This window comes from Nesoenas mayeri, assembly GCF_963082525.1.
Source record: "Nesoenas mayeri genome assembly, chromosome: 3".
NCBI classification, from domain to species: domain Eukaryota; kingdom Metazoa; phylum Chordata; class Aves; order Columbiformes; family Columbidae; genus Nesoenas; species Nesoenas mayeri.
Genome location: NC_137544.1, coordinates 52,590,664 through 52,610,371, shown reverse-complemented (window position 1 = coordinate 52,610,371; position 19,708 = coordinate 52,590,664). Strand labels below are relative to the sequence as shown.

At 38.1% G+C, this 19,708-nt stretch overlaps 1 protein-coding gene across 1 annotated transcript in view; it reads left to right on the top strand.

The window, feature by feature from the left end:
• Window positions 1-19,708, top strand: part of MAN1A1 (mannosidase alpha class 1A member 1) — a gene marked incomplete at its 5' end in the record, with an annotated part of 145,033 nt that overhangs the window by 69,794 nt on the left and 55,531 nt on the right. The window contains one exon of the mRNA XM_080340985.1: window positions 14,035-14,129. Coding sequence (XP_080197111.1) covers window positions 14,035-14,129 — 95 coding nt within the window. The remainder of the gene's footprint in view (window positions 1-14,034; window positions 14,130-19,708) is intronic.

Sequence of the window (19,708 nt, the reverse complement as noted above, 5' to 3'; positions counted from 1 at the left end):
ATGCAAAAACAGTGAATAACTCAAACCTTCTCATCAGCATTTGCTACTTGTAGGGTATCTCTTAGAAATATCATTCAGTCTCTGCTCAGTCCTTTCTCTCCAGAGTTGCGTTTATTTTCATTTACATTCTAGAGGGAAGAACAAATAATCTTCCTGATTCCTGGCAAGCTCAGTAACTGCTGAGATTCTCTGGGCAACCATTGCCACACTGGTGCAGGAGGCTATGGGGATGGTGTTCAGCATGTCTGGGCAGACATACTCAGATGTTAAATGCCACCATCCTTTCTGATTTCCTTGAAGGTTGTGTGTTAAGTTAATATGCTTATCAACTGGCCCTAGGCCAAAAGTAAAGATTTACTGAGATAGTGAGGAACTCCTCTTGGCTTAACCAGTTTTTTGTTGATGAACTATGACAGTTGGCAATAGAAGTCATCAGTGGAACTGGTGCTAAGATGCCCCTTTTCTAAATCATAATTTTAAGACTTTTTTAGATCTGTTTCCAACTTAAAATTACAGTTAAGGTACTGTGATGTTTTGATTTACATACTATCAAATATAAAAATAATATAGTGAAACCTATGAAGTATTCTCTCTAGGAATGGCTGTGTGAAGTGTTCAGTCAAACAGTAAAATAAAACACTAAAGCCATCTCGTGAGTTTTGATAAAAACCAAGAGATTTTTTATGACTGTCATGTCTTTTTTTCTTTCTTTCTTCAAGAGGGGGGATGGAAAGCAATATAATGATACCTATATATGCTAATATGCATACCTGAAATCTTTTTTAATACTTCTAACCATTATTTTCTCCAAATATACACTGCATTAAAAAATGATGTTAATCTTCAGAGGTAACATCTTATGTCTATTTATCTATAGGGATGATTTTGAAGTTTAACTGCGGGGAATTCAGAGAAGCAGTTGAATTGCTCATAAATTTATGACTTGCTGGCAACACTGCTTTTCAGTCAGAGCACTTGTTTCTGACTCTTAAGAATTGGAAATGTCTGCTTGCCTCCTTATATTTTAGTCACTTCAGTTTTATGGCTTGTCCAGTAAGAGAAATAGTCTTACAGTAAACAGAAAGGAATTGAATCAGTCTGCCTGATGATTTAACTTACAATATAAAAGCAGCTTCTTAAATCATAGTTCTCTCTTGAAGCCTCCTGTTTGCCTGACATGAAAAGAACTACGAGAGTTCACGTTTCTTATGCTGAACTTAAGGAAAATACAGAAGTACTTCATCTAGGCTTATTTTGCCTGTGCCCATTATTCATCAGACAATTCAGTGACTATTGTCTTTCAGAGAAATCTCAACAATAAGAAAGCACCGAGCTAAGAAACTGTCATCTTCTTTTCCTGCTATACAAAATAAATTTTCTTGTTACATTACTTGTATAAATAACAAGTTTGATGCTGTATCAGAGGTCTTGTGGAGGAAGGAACCTGTAGAGTGTGCTAAATTTGATCATGCTCCTCTCCCCTGAAAAAATGACTTCATAGAAACTATCACCAATGCAACTGCTAGTGTTACAAAGCTCACCTTGTCATGGAGTCAAGCTAAGGTGTTTGCATAGTTGCAAATCCAAGCTGAATTTTCCCAAATGGCACCTCTTGATCCCATTGTTTTTAATGGAATTTACAAAAACAAATGAAAGAAGTCCTTTCTATGATGTTAGTAGTTGTGACAGTTATTAACATTTACTTGTAATCTGAGACACCACTGAAGCATTAGGGCGGGAATGGATAAAACTCTGGTTTCCTTTTCCATATACATGAAAGTGAAACAGAAGTAGTCTGTAGCTGCTGGTGGCAGAGAAAGATTGATGAGAGAATTTTATGATCAAATGGCTTGTTCCTAAGTGATCCATGCTGTAAATCTAACAGAGGGACAGTTGGTACTGTCTTTGGACTTGTGATAGTTTTATTTTTTTTTTAAGATATTTATGATTTTTCCAATATCTGAGATCCCAAAATAAGGAAATTTCTGTTGGCTTCAATCCTAGTATAATGATTAAAATAAGTGCTTTACTGCTTAAACATGGGACAGCCTTAAAACACAACATTAATTTTCAGCAAATACTCATTATATTTGATATACGTTTAAAGAACAGAAGAAACACTCTGAAAGAGTAGTTTTTAATTTATTCTTCTTGTATCGATGAACACATCAAATTAACAGTCAGTGGAATTGCCTGTGTGTGAAGAGGAAGAGAGAATCTCTGGTAAAGAATATTAGAGTAAACTTCAATGCAGATGATACCCCTTAAGCTTTTTCTGTTTAATGAAGACTGTGTAAAGCCTGGAACTCTGTAATCATGTGCCCAACATCATGACTTATTTTTAAAACTTCAGTATTAAAACTTGTCCATTTGGATTCTCATCCTGCTCTGTTCCTTGCCATAATCCTTTTGTCACCTGCATTGCATGTAATTCACTAGTTATTAGTTGTTCTTTTTTTTATTATTAGTTTACCGCTTGCTTTGTTCTAAAGCAGACCATCGCTGCTTTAGAAGAGGAGACTGTTGTTGATAAATAGTTTGTTTCAGTATCTACTGAAGCTGTAGGACAAAAGTCACTTAGGACTACACTATGATACCATCCTGTACATGCCCAAATGCTGAGGGTGACTGAGCACTGGCACAGGCTGCCCAGAGAGATCGTGGAGTCTCCGTCCTTAAAAATATTCAGAAGCCATCTGGATATGGTCCTGGGCAACTGGCTCTAAGTGGCCCTGCTGGAGCCAGGTGGGTTGGACCAGATGAGTTCCTTCCACAGGTCCCTTCCAACCTCAGCTGCTCTCTGACTCTGTGAACGTGCGGTTAGAGCTTCATGAAAACACAGCCTCTTGGCTGTCTGGAGCACTTTGCATGCAGACCCACAACAATTGCTTTACGATAACAGGTGTAACTCTTTCCAAGAGGAACAAACCCTGAGTTGGCTGAAAAAGACCTATTCTGTCCTACCTAGTGTGAGAACATTGTCAGCATAAATTTTAACCATTTGAGGACTGTCCTCTGAGGGTCATAAATACCTGATTTAAAATACCTGTGATGGTGTCAGATGGAGACTATGTGGTGATCGAGGAAGACCATCTTTTTGAGGGGGACAAGAACAAAAATATAGATTAGGTATTTCCCATTGGCTTGGTGAGCTGACCAAGTTTGCTCTGCAGGTACCCATTTGGTCCGCTCAAGGAAGATGGCAGGATGTGAGAGATCCTGAGCCATGGAACTTTTTGTCCAAGGACCGTTTTGATTCCAACTGCTGAGAGTTGTTTCATTAAGCTATTATTCTGATGTTGGAGTAAAATATTGAAATGAATAAATGAAATTAGAATAAAAATTAGCAGAACAATTGAAGTATGCATTCTTGGTATCCTGTTCCTGTTTTTATACTTGTATATTTGATAAGCATCTTTTAAAACTCACTCCATTAACAGCTGGAACAAACTTACAAGTATCATGTAACACTGGCTGAAACAAACATCTCTCCATTTGCTGTTAATATTAAAAAAGCAAACAGAACATCCTTTACCTACACAGAATGATTTTAGCCTTTTCTGTGCCTGCCACTGTGGTCTAGGACTGTACTTTCGAGTGAAGGCACCACTCTGATGTACTTAATGGTATTGGAATTAAAAGATACAGCTGAATTTACAAGGCCAGGAATGAATCTTCTGTTAGCACTTTATACTACATTAAGGATGTACTTATTGATTCACCATGCAAAGTTTATTAGCGTCCTCCACCCCACCCCCTCTTTTTACACAGATGGTGTTGCAAATCACCTCTCCATGGTCATCTGCTTGAAAGGAGAGTTTCATATGCAAAACACTATTCTTTGTGTAGATATGATAGCTTGCAAGATGTAAAATGAGGCAGCTATTTAAATTTGTTGTTACAGCACTTGGACTGCGTACACAAGATTAAATAAAAAGAAAATTAGGAAGCAGATGCTTGTGGCTTAACAGAGGAACTGTGCTAAAAGATACTTTTCATTACCGGTGGATATGAGTAATTTTACTAAGGCAGCTGTTTCCTTAATCAGGAAAAACACAGACCTCTAAGATGACATACAGATGTTTTCTGTATTGCTTCACAATGTAATGAGTTTCCATTGTATATACCATATTTTAAATTCCATTTGTATTTACTTACATCCAATAGATTTTCAAATACACGTGTCATCTTCCTTTACTGTAGAAGACCTGAGCACTAAATACACGACCTGTTTTGTGCTCTTGACATCCTTGTCTGGTGTTAGTCTACAAGTTGCCTCTAGGGCTGACAGTGTCTCGCAACAGCATCCAAGTGTTTGAATATCGAACTTCTGCAAGTCTGAAGTTTGTTGGTTTTTGTTTTGGTTTGGTTTTTCTTGTTGTGGGTGGAGTGGTCATGGGAAGGAGGTTTTCAGTGGTGGTAGCGTCTGTTCATCTTTCAGTTGTATGGTGCCTCTTACAGCACTGCCTGTTGTTCAGAGCAGGACGTACCATAGTGGGTTAGTATCCTGTTCCAGTTATGTGGATAACAGGTGAAAACAGATATTTAAAACTTCCAATAGCTCTTCTGTCATGGGTTGCTGACTTTTTTAATGCCTGCAAGCTTGCTATCTGCCCTTGCTAGAAACACGTGCTTCATTTGACTGGAGACCTGGTACTCCAGGCTTTCTGTTGCTGACAGGACACAAGACTGGCATCCCAAATCTTTGACAGCGATTTAGTGACACCAAGCTGTTTCATAATTTATTTGCTTAGGGTGGTGTGGGATTTCAGAATCTCTAAGATTTGAGCACAGCTTTTGTAGCTGTGACACTTGTTACCTGTGGTCTGGGTCTCAGGTGCCAGCTGCCAGCGTGCAGTTGATCTGCACATATGCAGCAAATCCAACTCATTACTCATTGTGCATGCTATGTATTGCTCCTCTTGAACAGTTAAGGCTGCTCTGAGTTCGGGGTGAGGAATTCTCAAAAGCTTTTTTTCATAACAAATTTCTTTTCTCACAGGTAATCGTTAAAATTTGTTTACTACATTAATGACCAACTTTTCTTGAATTATCACGACAGAGATATTATTAAATGGTCAGTTCATGGGCTTTCCAGGTACTAATGGATTGTAGATAAGCTTCTAATTGTAGAAGGACACATACACTTTTAAAAAACTAATGCTTTCTTGACATTAGTAGATAAATTAGCAGCTACTTTTGTGGTCTAAATGTTCTTCATGTTAAACAGTTCTTGGAGTTTATGTCTATGTGAGCAATCTTAAAATACACAATAATAGCACAAGAGGAAATAACTAAATATAACTGGAACAAACTCTTCCTTTATGATTTTTCAGTTCTGCAGTTATTTAGCAATTTATTCCTTCACTCCAATTTTAAAGTGCAAGTCAGGTGTGTATGTTAGTGTTTCTTTGTTTCATATCTCGCCTTCTTTCTGCTAGTTTGTACTGTTCATTACAGGCCATCCTAAAATAAGATTTTGAAACACAATGGATCTAGTTAGAAATTCTTTAGTTAAAAAGCAACTGAAGTAATTACATGAGTTAGCTACTGCTGATAACTTGAGGGGGTTTGTGCTTGTTGCTATGTACATTTGGATTAAATCTGGAAATCTCTCACTAATCCAGTTACTTCCATTTGATTAAGTTCTGTACGGTCTTTTCTACAGGGAGGGACTCTTGATGGTACTATGTGACTTCTTTGGTACAACCATCAACTAGAAAAGAAAATTAATTTTCTTCCCATCAGTGAAACAAAAAAAGGCTAATTGGATGAAAGAAGGGTTTGTTTGTTTTTTTTTTTCAGAAATGTAATCTAATTTTTATAATAAGCATCTTTTGAAAGTGGATTTGCTTCTACAAGCTGGTCACCAACATTCTGGAGTATTCTGGGTCGAAAAGCTTACCTATTTTTCATGTTGTGAAAAAGACACCTGCTGCTCTAGCAGTTTGCAGGTGAGATAGAGTTGTTGCTCTCAGATACCACCAGCTGCCTGCATCTCTCCAGTGAGGTTATTTGCATACTTCTACAATCATGGTTTTCAAAAGCTGCTGGAAACTTCTGTGCACCTTCTTGAATCACCACATCGTCTTGGGTGCCAAGAGCTTTCACAATGTTTGAACTCTCTGGTGCCCGCAGCTCTCACAGATGTGTCATATACAAGCTTTTGAATTCCTGTACTGAAGAGCTCGTTATAAATAATACCCTGTGGCTGTTTCAGTCTTAGATTGGAATAGAAAGACCCTTTTACTATAGGACCTGTATTTTCCAGGCCCTCTCCACTGAAAAACATTTGTCTTTTAACATGTTATGTGCCCAGCACTGTATGACAGTAGATGCTAAGCAGGATTGTGGGGATGGCTGCAGGTTGTCATTATTTTTGAATGTAATGTTTCTCCTGCTTTATACAGCTGTGATATTGTTTATATGTGTGAGGGAGAGATTTGTATGAGAACTAGTGCTGCTTTGAGAATTAGTGAGAGAGCACCTGAGATTATTTACCAAAGTTTTTTTTTTTTAAAATTAGTCCTTTTCCTGGGATTTCTGACATCTTTTCTGACATCTTTTAAACCCAAGATGCCCCTTGGCTGTGCTGCGTAACAGCTGAACTTGTGCTCCCTCTGCCGGCATCCCGCTGGGATGGAAACCCCACCAGTCCCGGTTTGCTCATCTCCGGGGAGGAGGGGCTCGTCTCAGTTCTCAATGAAATAAAATGCTGCTCTGCCCAGTCAAAATTCTCGTGTGAAGGTGTGACAAACCGTTCTTTGTAAAGGAGCTAAAGCACGGATATTTTCCTTCACTGTGCTTTTACAGAAACGGTGCTGAATTACAGTCCCAGCTCATGGTCAGCTATTCTCTGCCTCGGCGAACCATGCCTGGGATGCCCCTGTTGTGGGATTGGGCTGGGGCAGCACCGGCAGTGTGGGAGGTTTAAGGCAACTACATTTATACGGTCCTTAAATTTCATTCGGCCTTTTGAAGGCAACCACGAGGCTGATGTGGAGCCCTGTGAAAATGAGTTTGACACTCCAGTTTTAGGGTGTTTAACATGGAAGCATCCCCTGGCCTCTGTAGAGCAACTTCCCCCTTGCAGCCAAGCCTCTGAGCTCCAGGGTGGTGTAGCCCCAGGAGAGCCATGCTCCCTCCATTCAGCCATCAGTGACCCTCTGGTCTAGGGGGCTGGGTAAGCTTACTAGCTCTGGACAACGTAGTATAGATGGGGAAAGGTGCTTTGAGTCTCATGGTATGCTTGCAAACCAGAAAGCCCTCCTAAATGTCAGAGTTCTGATAAGCATGATGCTGACTCTGGAGCAGCCGTGTTGATTAGCTCTGGCTTGTCTTTGACCACTGTAGGTGTAGCCTTGAGTGGTGCTGTTCATTTTTAGTGCTCTGTCCTCTTCTGTATCCTGGTAGGAAGACAGGAGGTTGGGTACAGCCCTTGGCTGGAGATGAGCTCATGCATTGGTGTTGAATTTTTTGTGTGCTCTTCTGAGGTCCAGCAGGACCGGGGCTGGCCCAGAGCAGCAAGTTGGTCCTGGACACAGTCTGTTTCCTGGGGAAGTGCTCAAAACATGCTCCTGGCACTTCTGGATCTGGGTGTACAATAATTATTACTACAGCTGTGAAGGTTCCAAATGAAGTCCATTGGGCTCCTTCTGTTGGTACTGGCTACCACACTGATGTGACTCATGGCAACACTGATTTCCAGAAGTGTTATAAAATGTCACCTCACCTTGTAGCATAGATAAATAATAACTGTGTTGACTCAGCCAGGAGTGAGGACTGACTGAAATTAAACTCAAAAGCATCTGCTAGTGTCAAAGTTACCGTAATTGCAAAACCAGTAATTACTGCTGAATTAATGCCAGCAGCTGGGTAACTTATCCAGGTGTCATAGACACTGAAAATATGTTATAGGAAATTATTTCAAATAATAAGACACCTAAGTGTCGTATCACTTGCTTTTGAAGGTGGTGAAAGAATTCAGCTTACCCTGTTTCAGGTATGTCAGGTGGAGTGCCACAACTTTTGTAACATCTTTCATTGTAAAAATAAAACAAATGCGAACAGAGGAAAAATCCAGGATTGTCTTTCAGGGAAGAAGATATTGGAACAAGTTTTTCTAAGAGAGTTCTCTTTTGTTAGCGGATCACTTTAAACCTAAATCAACATTTGTTACACTGAAAGGATTTCTATTCAGTGCTCTGAAGAGCAGTAAAGAGCCTGTCCCTGTTCATTTTTCTGCTCTCGTTTCCTGCTTTTGCACTGAAATATTCATTCCTTACCCTGCTGGGAAGGGCAGTCAGGTACAGGAAAGAAAGCAATAAATCTCACTTAGTGGCTTGTCAGTTTCTATTTGTAAATATAAAACAAAAATGAAAAACACTTAATTTGACAGAATTAGAAATGTGGAGAAAATGTCTTTGTCAATAGAGAAAAAATAAAAAATAGGATTGTTTCCACTGGTGTTAAAATTTAACTTCTGGTTTCCCTTGGATGGAGGACGTTTTAAGGCAGAATTCTGGCTGTTCTTTCATTTATTATAATGTGGCATGTTATGCTCTTTTTAAATTATACGTGCCTCATATGCAGTTCTAAGATATTTCTTTGTTCCCTATGTTTTCTTCCTGATTAGCAACAGCAATTAACTCTATGATGGGGCAATCTAACATTTTCCAAGGGATTTGTCATTCCAGCTAGAGGAAACGTTTTTGTTTATCCAGAGGAGATAACATTCTTGCACTGTAATGAAAGCCAGTGCTCACCAAATGACAGCTCTGGTCTGAGCCCTGTGGTTGCATCTTTGCAGACAGATCCTCATTTCTCTGTTGGAACACTGTTTTCCCTAATGAGATTTGATAATAGACGCAAGAGTCTGCAAAGTCTGATTGATTGTGGGATTGGGTCTTCTAACACAAGCAACAGAGTTCTGAATGTATGATCTCTTTTAACAATCTCCTTTAAAAGAAAAATACTTTTTCTCTAAAGCCATTAAAAAAAATTACAAAATACACTTTTGATATCTGCATGACACAAGGTTGTGTAGCGAATGCAAGTAACTGCTTTAAATTAGATGGTTATTTGAAAAACTTGGTTCATTAAATTCACAACTTTGTTTTCATCCAAAGTTTGTGTCCTAATTCACACCCAAAGCCTCTACATTTGCACCAATGGCACAAAGTAAGCAGAACAAAAAAAAAAAATCCGTACCCAAACTGCTTTTCTAAGCAAGAGTACCTCACTGAATTAAGGTCACATTTGAGAGAAATTAAGAAATTTTTATTAGACAAACAATTACTGTAGGAAAACTGCTGACTGAAGTACTGTATATGTGAATGCGGTTACTTCCCTTACCTTTTTCGGTAATAGTGCTGGCAGTCCTACTAGAATGAAAGACACAGATTGTAGTTCCTGAGGAAGTGGATGACTCTTGGTTTTGGGAATCATGACCTGTACAGGTACGGTGCTGTGCAAAGGCAGCTTATGCAATGGTGGTGTGGTGGGGGAAGCTCCCCAGTCAGTTTGTTCTCTCCTATGAAGACCAAAAATGTATATGTATTTAAAAAATAATTAAGAACATCTAATAGAGAGGGAAAATGATTTTTTGCTCCCTGGCTTGCTATGTGTGCTGCCTGTGGAAGGAACAGACAGAGAGGTGGATTTCTTGTTTACATGTTTCTGCGTACTCAAATGTTGTTGGAAGTATTGCTGGCTTGGGGCAATGGTGACAGGGTTTGGTGTGACGCTTGTGTTTGTATAAGGCACTTGAGATTGGTAACTCAAAGGACAATGAAGGTGCTGCATTGAGCTTAGTTAACTAACGATCAACAGCCTGCTAATGTAAACAGATCTTAATAGAAAATGTAGTAACTCTATCTTTTGTATAATCTATTATATGATTATAGTAAGTGTCTAATTGGTTTTAGTGCTAATTTTAATGAGTAGGACTGCAGAGTGTGAAGATGTCTGTGTATTTATTCCATTGAGGAGACTTTCTTACACAAGACCTTCACAAAGAGAGTATCAGTATCATACAAGTTCATTAGAGATCTGACATAAACATTTTAAAAAACGCTAATAATACTTTGAGTTTAAAAAGAAGGATTATCTTGAATCCAAAATCTGTCTTCTGGCAAAAAATTAGGTAAGAGAGGAAAAGCTTGAGAAAGCATTTAATGTCCTACCTGATCACTTTATAGTGTTACGTACTGATCATGTATTTCTGACGGGTTTCAATTATAATTTTCTTTCCTGACTCACAATGCTGCACTTACGGTAGTCTTCTTTGTTGTAGTGTAGTATCCAGCCGAGTTAAATGTCAGTGCAATTTTTAGTGTTTTAGTTGCTGTTTAAAAGTAGCCACAATGTTCTCCTCTGAATCCTCAATTTAAAAGAAGGGATTGATTACAGTGTGGCTCACTCATTGCATCACCTGATAAAGGAACAGCTGATATGGCAGGGAAATAACTCCACAGTCCCTTTTCCTTAAAAGTACACAATCTAGAAATGATAGAGAGTGGAGATCTTGGGAGTGGTTTGTAGACTTTTAGCAGGTGAGAATTCAGCCAGGTGTGGGAATGTGGGGTGAAAGGTGGGTGCAGGCGTGGGACTGTGACGGCTTCTGCCGGCTCTGATCCCGTCAGAGTGCCTTGTGTAAGTGAGCCTTCATACTGCTGGCTGAGCATCCATGGGGAGAAGCCAGCAAGGGTCCTCAAGCCTCTCAAGATAGCCATTTGATGGGAAATTTTGCTGTATATATTTTCCTTTATTACATATAATGTTTTCTCATTTTTCTGCTCTGTCATTTCTGTCTTTACTTGGTGTATCTCAATAACAGCTGTCATACTTTTCCTTACCAAAATATGACTTGACTGAGTGATAGTGGGGAGAGATTAGGGCTTGGCAAAAAGTTGAAATTCATGTCAGCAATAGAGATATTAACTAGAAGTTTCTATTGTTTATTTACTTTTATTTATTTACTTTTATTATTAAAAAACCTTACTTACAACCTTACAATATTTATTTCTTGTTCAATATTAGAAGTTTCTGCAAAAAGAAAATACAATGAACATTGTGGACATTCTGCAATAATTACAGCACCCACTCTTTGTATTATTTTTAACCTTTAAAGCTGCAAATTGGAAAATACGGTGGTTCCTTTTCTAATCTTCACCATTTTACCCTTGCTGAAAGAGCATAACTTTGTTGCATGAAGTTGCTATTTATTGTGTCTTGTCATTATTGCCTATACTGTTCTACTTAATAGATAGTGACTTACCAGTCATTTGTTTAGCCATGTTAAATTAGCCCTAGAGATAAAATAATATAGTCCATAGCTGACTTTTCTTTTTTTAACTTTTAGAGGGGAAGGAGAATCACTAGCATGCATTAGTAATAACCTGTTGAAATTATCTTGTAAATGAGAAGCCCATCTTCACCTCAAGACTTGTTCTGAAATTGCATGATGGTTTAAAAATATTTTTTTAATTATCTTTTCCTAGTTGCCTAATAAGAAAATTGTTTACTATATTGGAAAAGATTCATTAGGGACAAGAAAGAAGTTGGAATACCCAGCTTCACTGTGTTCTGTTGCTGGTGTTCAAAGCACTGTCTTTATCAGGAGTGAATTACATTTTCCTTGCATATCCATATGGGAACAATATTTCCTTACTGCTTCCTATTGGATATATTTATGTTTTGACAACCATTATTTTTGACGTTTCCATGAAGTAGGCAATTTTATTTTGAAAGAAATTGAGTTGTTAATCTATAAAAGAAATACAATAGAATTGAAAAAATATATGACAGTAGAAGTATTTGAAAGTAAAGCATTATTGCTGTACCTCAAATATTTAATTCAAATACCAAATTGTTACATTTTTGTCCAGAAGCAATTATTGTAACAGACCTCTTTCTGAGCTTGCATATGATCTTTTTAATTAGGAAGGATTAACACAGCCTGTAAGGTACAGCAGTTACTGAGCCTTGCTGCCACTTCTATGGTTAAACATGTGTGTGCTTTTTGTCCTTAAAAACACATCTAAAATGAACATGTATGGCACCTCTAACCACATTCCATAAAATATCTACCCCCTTTACATATGGCAGAAGATAGGGCTTCGCGCTGCACAGCAGATGCTTTTACAGTACTTGAGGTCCTTGTGTGCCCATTGCTTGGAGCGGTCGTCAGAGCTGCTCTCCTGTTAATACTTCAGTGTTTCAGGACAGGGATACCAAGGTGAGCATGAGTTGGTGGCACCACATGTTGTGGAAGGCTGAGGAGGCCTCTCTTGTGCTGAAAGAGCAAAGCGTAGGTTTGGGTTCAACAGACCAAGGCGAACAAATGTGGCTGTGTAGGGTCAGGAGGAGAAATCTCATGTGCTCCCGCTGGGGTTGCTGTCCCTTGCTCCTCTCAAGCAGATCTACTGAGAGATAATTATGTTCTCTATCAGCTGTTTCTGACTGTTCCTTAAGGTTTTAACCCTTGGGGACACTGAATTCTGTGCTGGATAAAGACCACAAATCCATAACTAACTCTCAGTAGAATCCACACAACTGATAAACTGAGAAGTCAGAAATAACATGGATTATGAAGGGATTTCCAACCAAGTGGTTTTCCCTGTTTTCTTGCTTCAAGTTTCTACAAGCACTCATATGCAAGCCACTTGAAAAAGTTTTCTGACTCCAACCATAATTTGGCTTCAAATTACTTAACCTTTCTCAAAATATCTGTACTGTAATTCTGACTCTTAGATTGTTGTCACAGAAATCTTGAGATCTGTGTCATATGAATGGACTGTGGGGTAGTCTGGAGCTTCTTTATGGTAATGTGATTATTCTGGAGTTTTATATTCTCTCCACATCATTTATTTTTTTCAATAATAAAAGCCTTTACTCTAAGTGGCTTTTGGAAAGTGGAATTTTAGATGTCATGTTATATTTGTGTGGAAAGAATTTTCTTCATTACCTTATTTTGACCAGCAAATTTCTTTATTTATATATTCACAGAAACATATATGTGTTTTTTTCTTTCTGCAAAAATTTACTGTACCGTACTTGGCTATACCATGAGATGCACCAGATGTACAAGTTGATTTATGATACATAAATAAATAAAAATTCATCATAAATATGTCTGAGAGGGAAAAAATAAACTGAAGGAAGCCATTATTAGAAAGAAAGAACAACAAAGGTGACTTTGCTATTTTGGCTACTATACCTGGGATAATCCCTTTCAGTGTTGTACAAGATCCCAGTGTAATTCCGAGCAAATAGGCCTCGAACATCCACATATTGAAACCACTAAATAGGTTTCTATATTTAAGCTGGAACAATATTGCTTCTAATTAAAAACTCTCTTACTAGGGCTTGAAAAGTCAGGTTAATGTAACCTGAGTTTAGCTGGCAGTTGAAGGAGGGCAAAATACTCTTTGTTCTAGCTTTGTGACTATTACTCTGAACATAAAAGTTCCTGATATTAAATTGTTTGTCATTCTTGTGGGCACATGTTAAGCAATTGAGGTCTTTCCACTTCTGTTTTTTAAGATGTAATCTGAAACTCTTTACCTGCTAAAGACCAGTTAAATCTCAGCTATCTGTAGGGGTATATTCCAATTTTTGGAGTAATCATGGCATTGATACCCATCTGATACTGATACCCAGCAGCATCCCCAGATAATGTACCCCCTCCCCAACCCCAGAGCACACTGCAGGCACCATGGGGAGTGCACAAGCAGCTCTGCCCAAACTGGAACAGGTCTGGCCATGCTGACGGCTGGCTTGATGCTGGTCATGCCAGATGTGGATCGTCTGGACATCATCATTGTGTGATCCTGCTGTGTGAGTTCCTCGTTACTGTCTGAAAGGGAAAATGGATTGCCCAGCTTTGTTCTTTTGACATCACTCTAAAAAAAGAGGGACACTTCATTATGCTGAGATGACTTATACCATATGCTTAGTAATGGTATTATCTAAATTAATTTAAGTGGGAGCAACAGTGTGTTTTCCAACACTTTGTTTCTTCTTAACTTCCAGGTTTTCCGAAAAAAGGCAGTGGAGCTTGGAGAGAAATTGCTACCTGCTTTCAACACTCCCACAGGGATACCTTGGGCGTTGCTTAATATCAAGAGGTAAAATAACTGCTTGTTGATGACTAGCTCATATAAAAAGTTATGTCGAAACCGTCTTCACCACAGAACTATTAGAACTTCTGCACAGTTTTTCTTTCCAGCTAGATAAAAGTTGATATAATATCCTAGGCTCTACAGTTTATATTGGAAAATTTAAGTAGATACACATTTTATGCACAAGAATGCACATAGAAATACATTTATTCAGCTCAGAACTGACTGCTTTTTTGTCAGTATGTTGCTCATCACTTTTCCTGAAGCCCTTCATGGCTTTTAGCATTGTTATAGGCGGGTTAAGAGCAAAAGGGCATGTGCTGCTCTGAAAGGATAATGTTTCCAGCCACTTTGTGCTCTTATTTTCACCTGTTCTCAAATGCAGTATCAATGTGTCCTTCATTTCAAGATACAAAAGTCATACCTGCTAGAAGAGACTTGCTGGTTTGCAACCTCTCCAGGGGAGTGGGTTTTCTTTGGCCAGCTGTGCTCTGAAGGCAGCTGTGTGTTTGCTCTGGGAGACGTGTGCCCTCCTGCAGTCACCCCTGGCCTCTGGTATCTGACTGCAGACACATGTCAGCAATTCCTTGGTCTGTCTCAGGCCTGCTACTGCTGATACTGTGCTGGTAAAAAAAATGTTGTCTTTGCACTGCCTGGGGAAGAATATTGAAACTTAGACCTGTGGGGTATATTTGTGTATTTTTAAGGACATATCAGCTTTCTTCATGCTGCAAATGAACCCCAGCACCACCTGCTACAAGAAAGTGGATCAAGAAAAATTTCACATGGACACATGTTGGCGTTCTGTTGTGTATTTTTGCATAATTCCCTCCTTGACAGTCAGTATCTTCCACTGTTCTCTGCTTGTTCTGTATTTTTATGGGTACACCTTTTCTCCAGAGTGGGACATAGGCTGGCATATTTGCTTGTTTGGCTGTGTTTGCTTCAGGCTTCCCAGTAAACGCCCCAGAGCCAGTCCTACAGAAACCCCTGGTGTGTCAGGTCAGATCAGCTTATCTGCCTTCCTTTCAAACAGAAGTGAGGCAGGAAGCAAAAAGCAGCTCTGTGTGCAGGAACAGGAGGGAGTGAGCACCTCCTGAACTTTCTTGATGTTGAAGGGGCTGATTAACTGCTGACCAGTGATGATCCCTGGACTTTGGTTACGTTCACACATACTAATGATTTTTTCTCAACAGACTTTAATGAGTTCTACAGAAGTTCAGTAGCACAACAGCTTGAAGTTTGTTGGTTATTTGTTCTTAAGCCTTTACTAAAACTTCTGAGTATGACACCATAGCATACGTTTGTAATTGCAACACAACAGTACCTTATTCTACGTAGTCTATGTAAACATATTTAAGGTATTTAGGCTGATAATTTGTCTTATGTGTAGCTCTTACCTAAATCCCTACTTATTTATTAATATGTCAATAGTTTTTGCAAATAGTCCAAATTCTGTGATTGGTCTTTATCATTTTATTCCAAGCTTCTCACAACAGCTGCTGTGGTGCACTGCAGATGTCAACCACAGACACTACAAGGTGATGGTACAAAAGGGATTAATTTCTTATCTGGCACCAAAGTGGAAAAGGATCTCTGCCGAGATAACTTCATGTGCTGTGGCAGAAAAAGTTACATTAGAAGCTGGGTTCTTGGTTATTCATTCTGAATCCTTGCACATCTGTCTAGATTTGACCTTCACTAGATGACTCTTCCATAATACTGTGTGTAAACAAATAAGCTGTCATCCAGGCTTAGGAGATGCTAAGCTACTGAAGCCTGCATATATTACAGACCTAATACGCCTCATTTCTGATTAGTATTTTATTTCATTTTATTTTGATTTATGCTTCAAATTGGAGAGCACTCACAATGGATTGTGGGTGTCAGTGGTTATTTTTAAATTACTATTTTTGGATTAGCAGATGATCTGAATATTTGTTTCACTATGGAAATGTTCTTTGCAAAATAGTTTGTTTTCTCTGCTCGTCCTGTATCATCATAGCCAGACTTGCTCTCTCCTCAGTGCCTCTGTGTGTAAACATACATATGCACTTTTTCCTGAGTATGTCCTTATATACCAAAGGCATACACCTAAAGCCTTGTACTCTTCCCCAATTCTTCTTCATCCTGTTTCTTTCCTTACAACTTAATGACCATGGGACACATACTGTCTTGTTTGTGGAACCCTAATTATCAAATATATTAAAAAGTTCACTGTACTATTCTTCAGCTAAAATTATTAGCCAATTCTTGAGTGCATTTGTAAAATTTCCATTTGTCTCCAAGGTACATTTTAAGTGGTTAGTACTGGGATTTCCTTTTATTTCTTTCTAAACATTTCAGTTGCATTTCCTTATTTCTGGTGTTCTTGGTGTTGCTCTGCATCTTCAACATTTCTCACTTCTGCTTGTACTGCCAAATTTGTAGTTCCTTTTATGACTCACTTGCTTATTTGAGTAACGAGTTTGTATAGCACTTATTGACTCTTCTGGCTGAAAACACTGGTACAAAGAGAGGCTGGAGAGGGAAAAAGTGTATGAAGTGGTGGTGGCATAACAGATTTCTGGTTTTCTTTTGGGGATAAGGAGCACAAGCTGCAAACCCACTTTTCTTTATCTATTTATTTGTTTATTTATTTTCCTTCCTCACCTAAATCCTTTGTTTAGATACTTCGTCTTCAGTACTTCTAAAACAGGAATTATAACAGCTTCTTAAAATACTACTAGTTCATGAGCTTTTATTTTTCTTCTCAGTGAGCCATGACAATATGGCTTCTTCTTGGTAAAATTTTCATTTTCCTTTTTTTCTGAAAACTTCAAATAATTTATGACTGAGTGGTCAAATTGCTTGTGCACTTCTGTAATATACCTCTCAGATATATAGAAATTAAAAAAATCTGAAATTATAAGTCTCTTATTGATTTCAGTAATCTTAACAGATACCCAGCTTGCATCATGTTAGCAGGATCAAGTAACCCTTTTCATGTATCTATTTATTTTTACCCCTGTAACTATTAAAAAGGAAGCTGTGTGGGGATTGTGTTTATTGGATGACACCCAGCTGTGAAACAGAGATAAGAATCCAGTTTGTTGTTAGTCTATTGGATTGATCAGGAGTAAACTTATCAGTACAAGATCCTGTACAATGTTTTTCTCTTTTGGATGAAAATTGTCTCTTTATGTCACTTTTTCACCCCTTTTTTTTTTAGTCACTATTAGTTCCAATGAGACCACATTGCTACTTTCTAATAAGCAGCCCAGAAGCATTCTTATATGAAAAAAAAAACCATTTTCCATAAAATGTTTGCTTTCTGTATGTTGACCAGTTGAATAGTTGTTTTAAGGTTATTTATGATCCCTTGTGTGCTGCCATGTAGCAATACTGTAGACATTAAGGTGCCTGGCTTTTTATGAAGAATCAATGTATCATATAACCTTGAAGTGCATCTGAAACTTTGAAAAATACTCAATGCTTTACCTTAATGAAAACGTTTTCAACTGGGCTAAGTAATAAATTTTTTATTTCTGGAAACAGAACAAACTAGAAATGGGTTTTTTGGATGTCCAGCCAGTTTCAAATGTTGTGGTGGCTGAGGGGGATACTGTGCTTACTCCACTGGTTCAGTGACAGAAGTAAGTAATGTATAGGTATAGGGACCACAGGATGTTCTGTATGGAAGGAAAAGCTCTGAAGTATGAGTGGAGTAGGTCAGAGCAGGGGAGCCTAACAGAAATCAGAAAGGAGGAGTTTGAGATAAATTGGATTAATTTGTGTGATAAGATTTACTCGACATAAACATTAAATATTTACTGTGTCAGACATCAGCCTAGGACTTTTTGCCTTTTATATTTTAGCATTGATTATACATAAACAGTGGACATGAATTGAATTCGATATTATATATTTTACTAAGTGAGATAGAGGACTTGCTACATTATATGAACAAAGTAGTTACTCATTTGTAAGTAACTGAGGATGGAAGTGACAAAACTGCAATATTTATTCTATTGGGATTTTAAAGCAAGGTCCTCTTTTGTTTGTGTGTTTTTTTTTTTCCTAAATTATTGGGGTTTTAATGATCACGTTTTGTACAGAATATTTAAGTTATGTCACAGACCTTTCCAGGCCTCAAAGCGTTCATGGTATGATCAAGCACTTCTTGGACTTATTGAGCCCTCAGAGCCACCATGTGGATTCATAATAAGATACACCCTCAGCACAGCCTCAAAAACCAATCTTTTTTTCTCACATGTTACTTGAAAAAAAATAGAATAACAAAGAAAAATATGCCCATAATATTTTATTTTGAATGCTTTATGTTTTACCACCAGATGAGATTCTTGTTCCATGGCAGTTGCACCAAGCAGGATGGCTCCATCCACCAGTCTTGCTTGCCCACCAGGGCCTGGTGGCTTTTGCAAGGGATTTTATGCTAAAATGTCACATTGTCTGCCCAGGTGACACAGGCACAGGTGGTGTTCTCTTCTGGGGCATATACTCTGGTATTTCAGAGCACAGGCCATATTTTAGGTTGCAGGTATTTGAAGGTGCTTATCTGTGAGCACCTTCCACCTTAGGAGGAAATGTGACTGATAAACCAGCCACTGAGGTATGAAAAGTTGATCTTCAGACAACAGAACTTCCTTGAAAATATTTTAAAAGTTACAAAGTGATTCCCCGTTTCAGAACATGTTTCGAGTCTCATGTGCCTTGAGAAATAGATAGCCTTCAAAATGTCTTTAGTGTCCTACCTTATTAGAAGAACTCTAGTATTCTTAAGAAAATATGTAGGTTTCAGTGGATAACAGAACGGTTCTCTTTGAGTTTTGGGACTTTAAAAACATAATAGTCAATGCACTTAAGAGTATATTCCTTTATCATTTGTGAAGGAATCATAATGGAGTGGAAAAATTTGAAACTATGAAGAAAGGAACCGAACACATAAATTCATTAAACCTTTTTGGACCACTTAATGCCTCTGCATATACCATCAGAAATGCCTGAAATGTGAATGTTACATTATTTTCCAAATTTTTCCTAAGCCTCAAGTTATATGTATGATTCTATCTTCTTTAAGAGAATTAGTGATTCGTGCTTTTACTTGTCCTACGTCAGAATGGCTAAATTAAATTTTCTGCTAACTCTAGTGTCTAAAATAAATTTTAAAATGAAAATACTAGACCTAAATAAAGCTTATTATTAAAATCTGACTATCTTTGGAAAATAAAAACCTGGTTTTTAAAGGGGTTGTAAAAGGTAAGTCTTGCATTGTCTGCACAGTTCGTCATTGTAGGACCATGCAGGAGTTGTTTTTAGATGGCATCTTTAATTTTATCCCTTCTGTCTAACTTCGATATAATTTGAGAGGAAGGAATCAAAACTACCTTAGAAGAAAAAGCTAAAAGTAGTCTAGTTTGCATGCCTAGTAAAGGCACTGTGAGTGTGGTTTTGGCAAATGCTTCACTGATGTCATAAATTGAAGTGGTAATAGTAACAAGAATGAGTTGGATGTTAAGTTAAACACTGAAATTTTCCTTCTAGCCAAACAGACCAAGTGAAACCAGACTTCGTCCTTCAGGCGT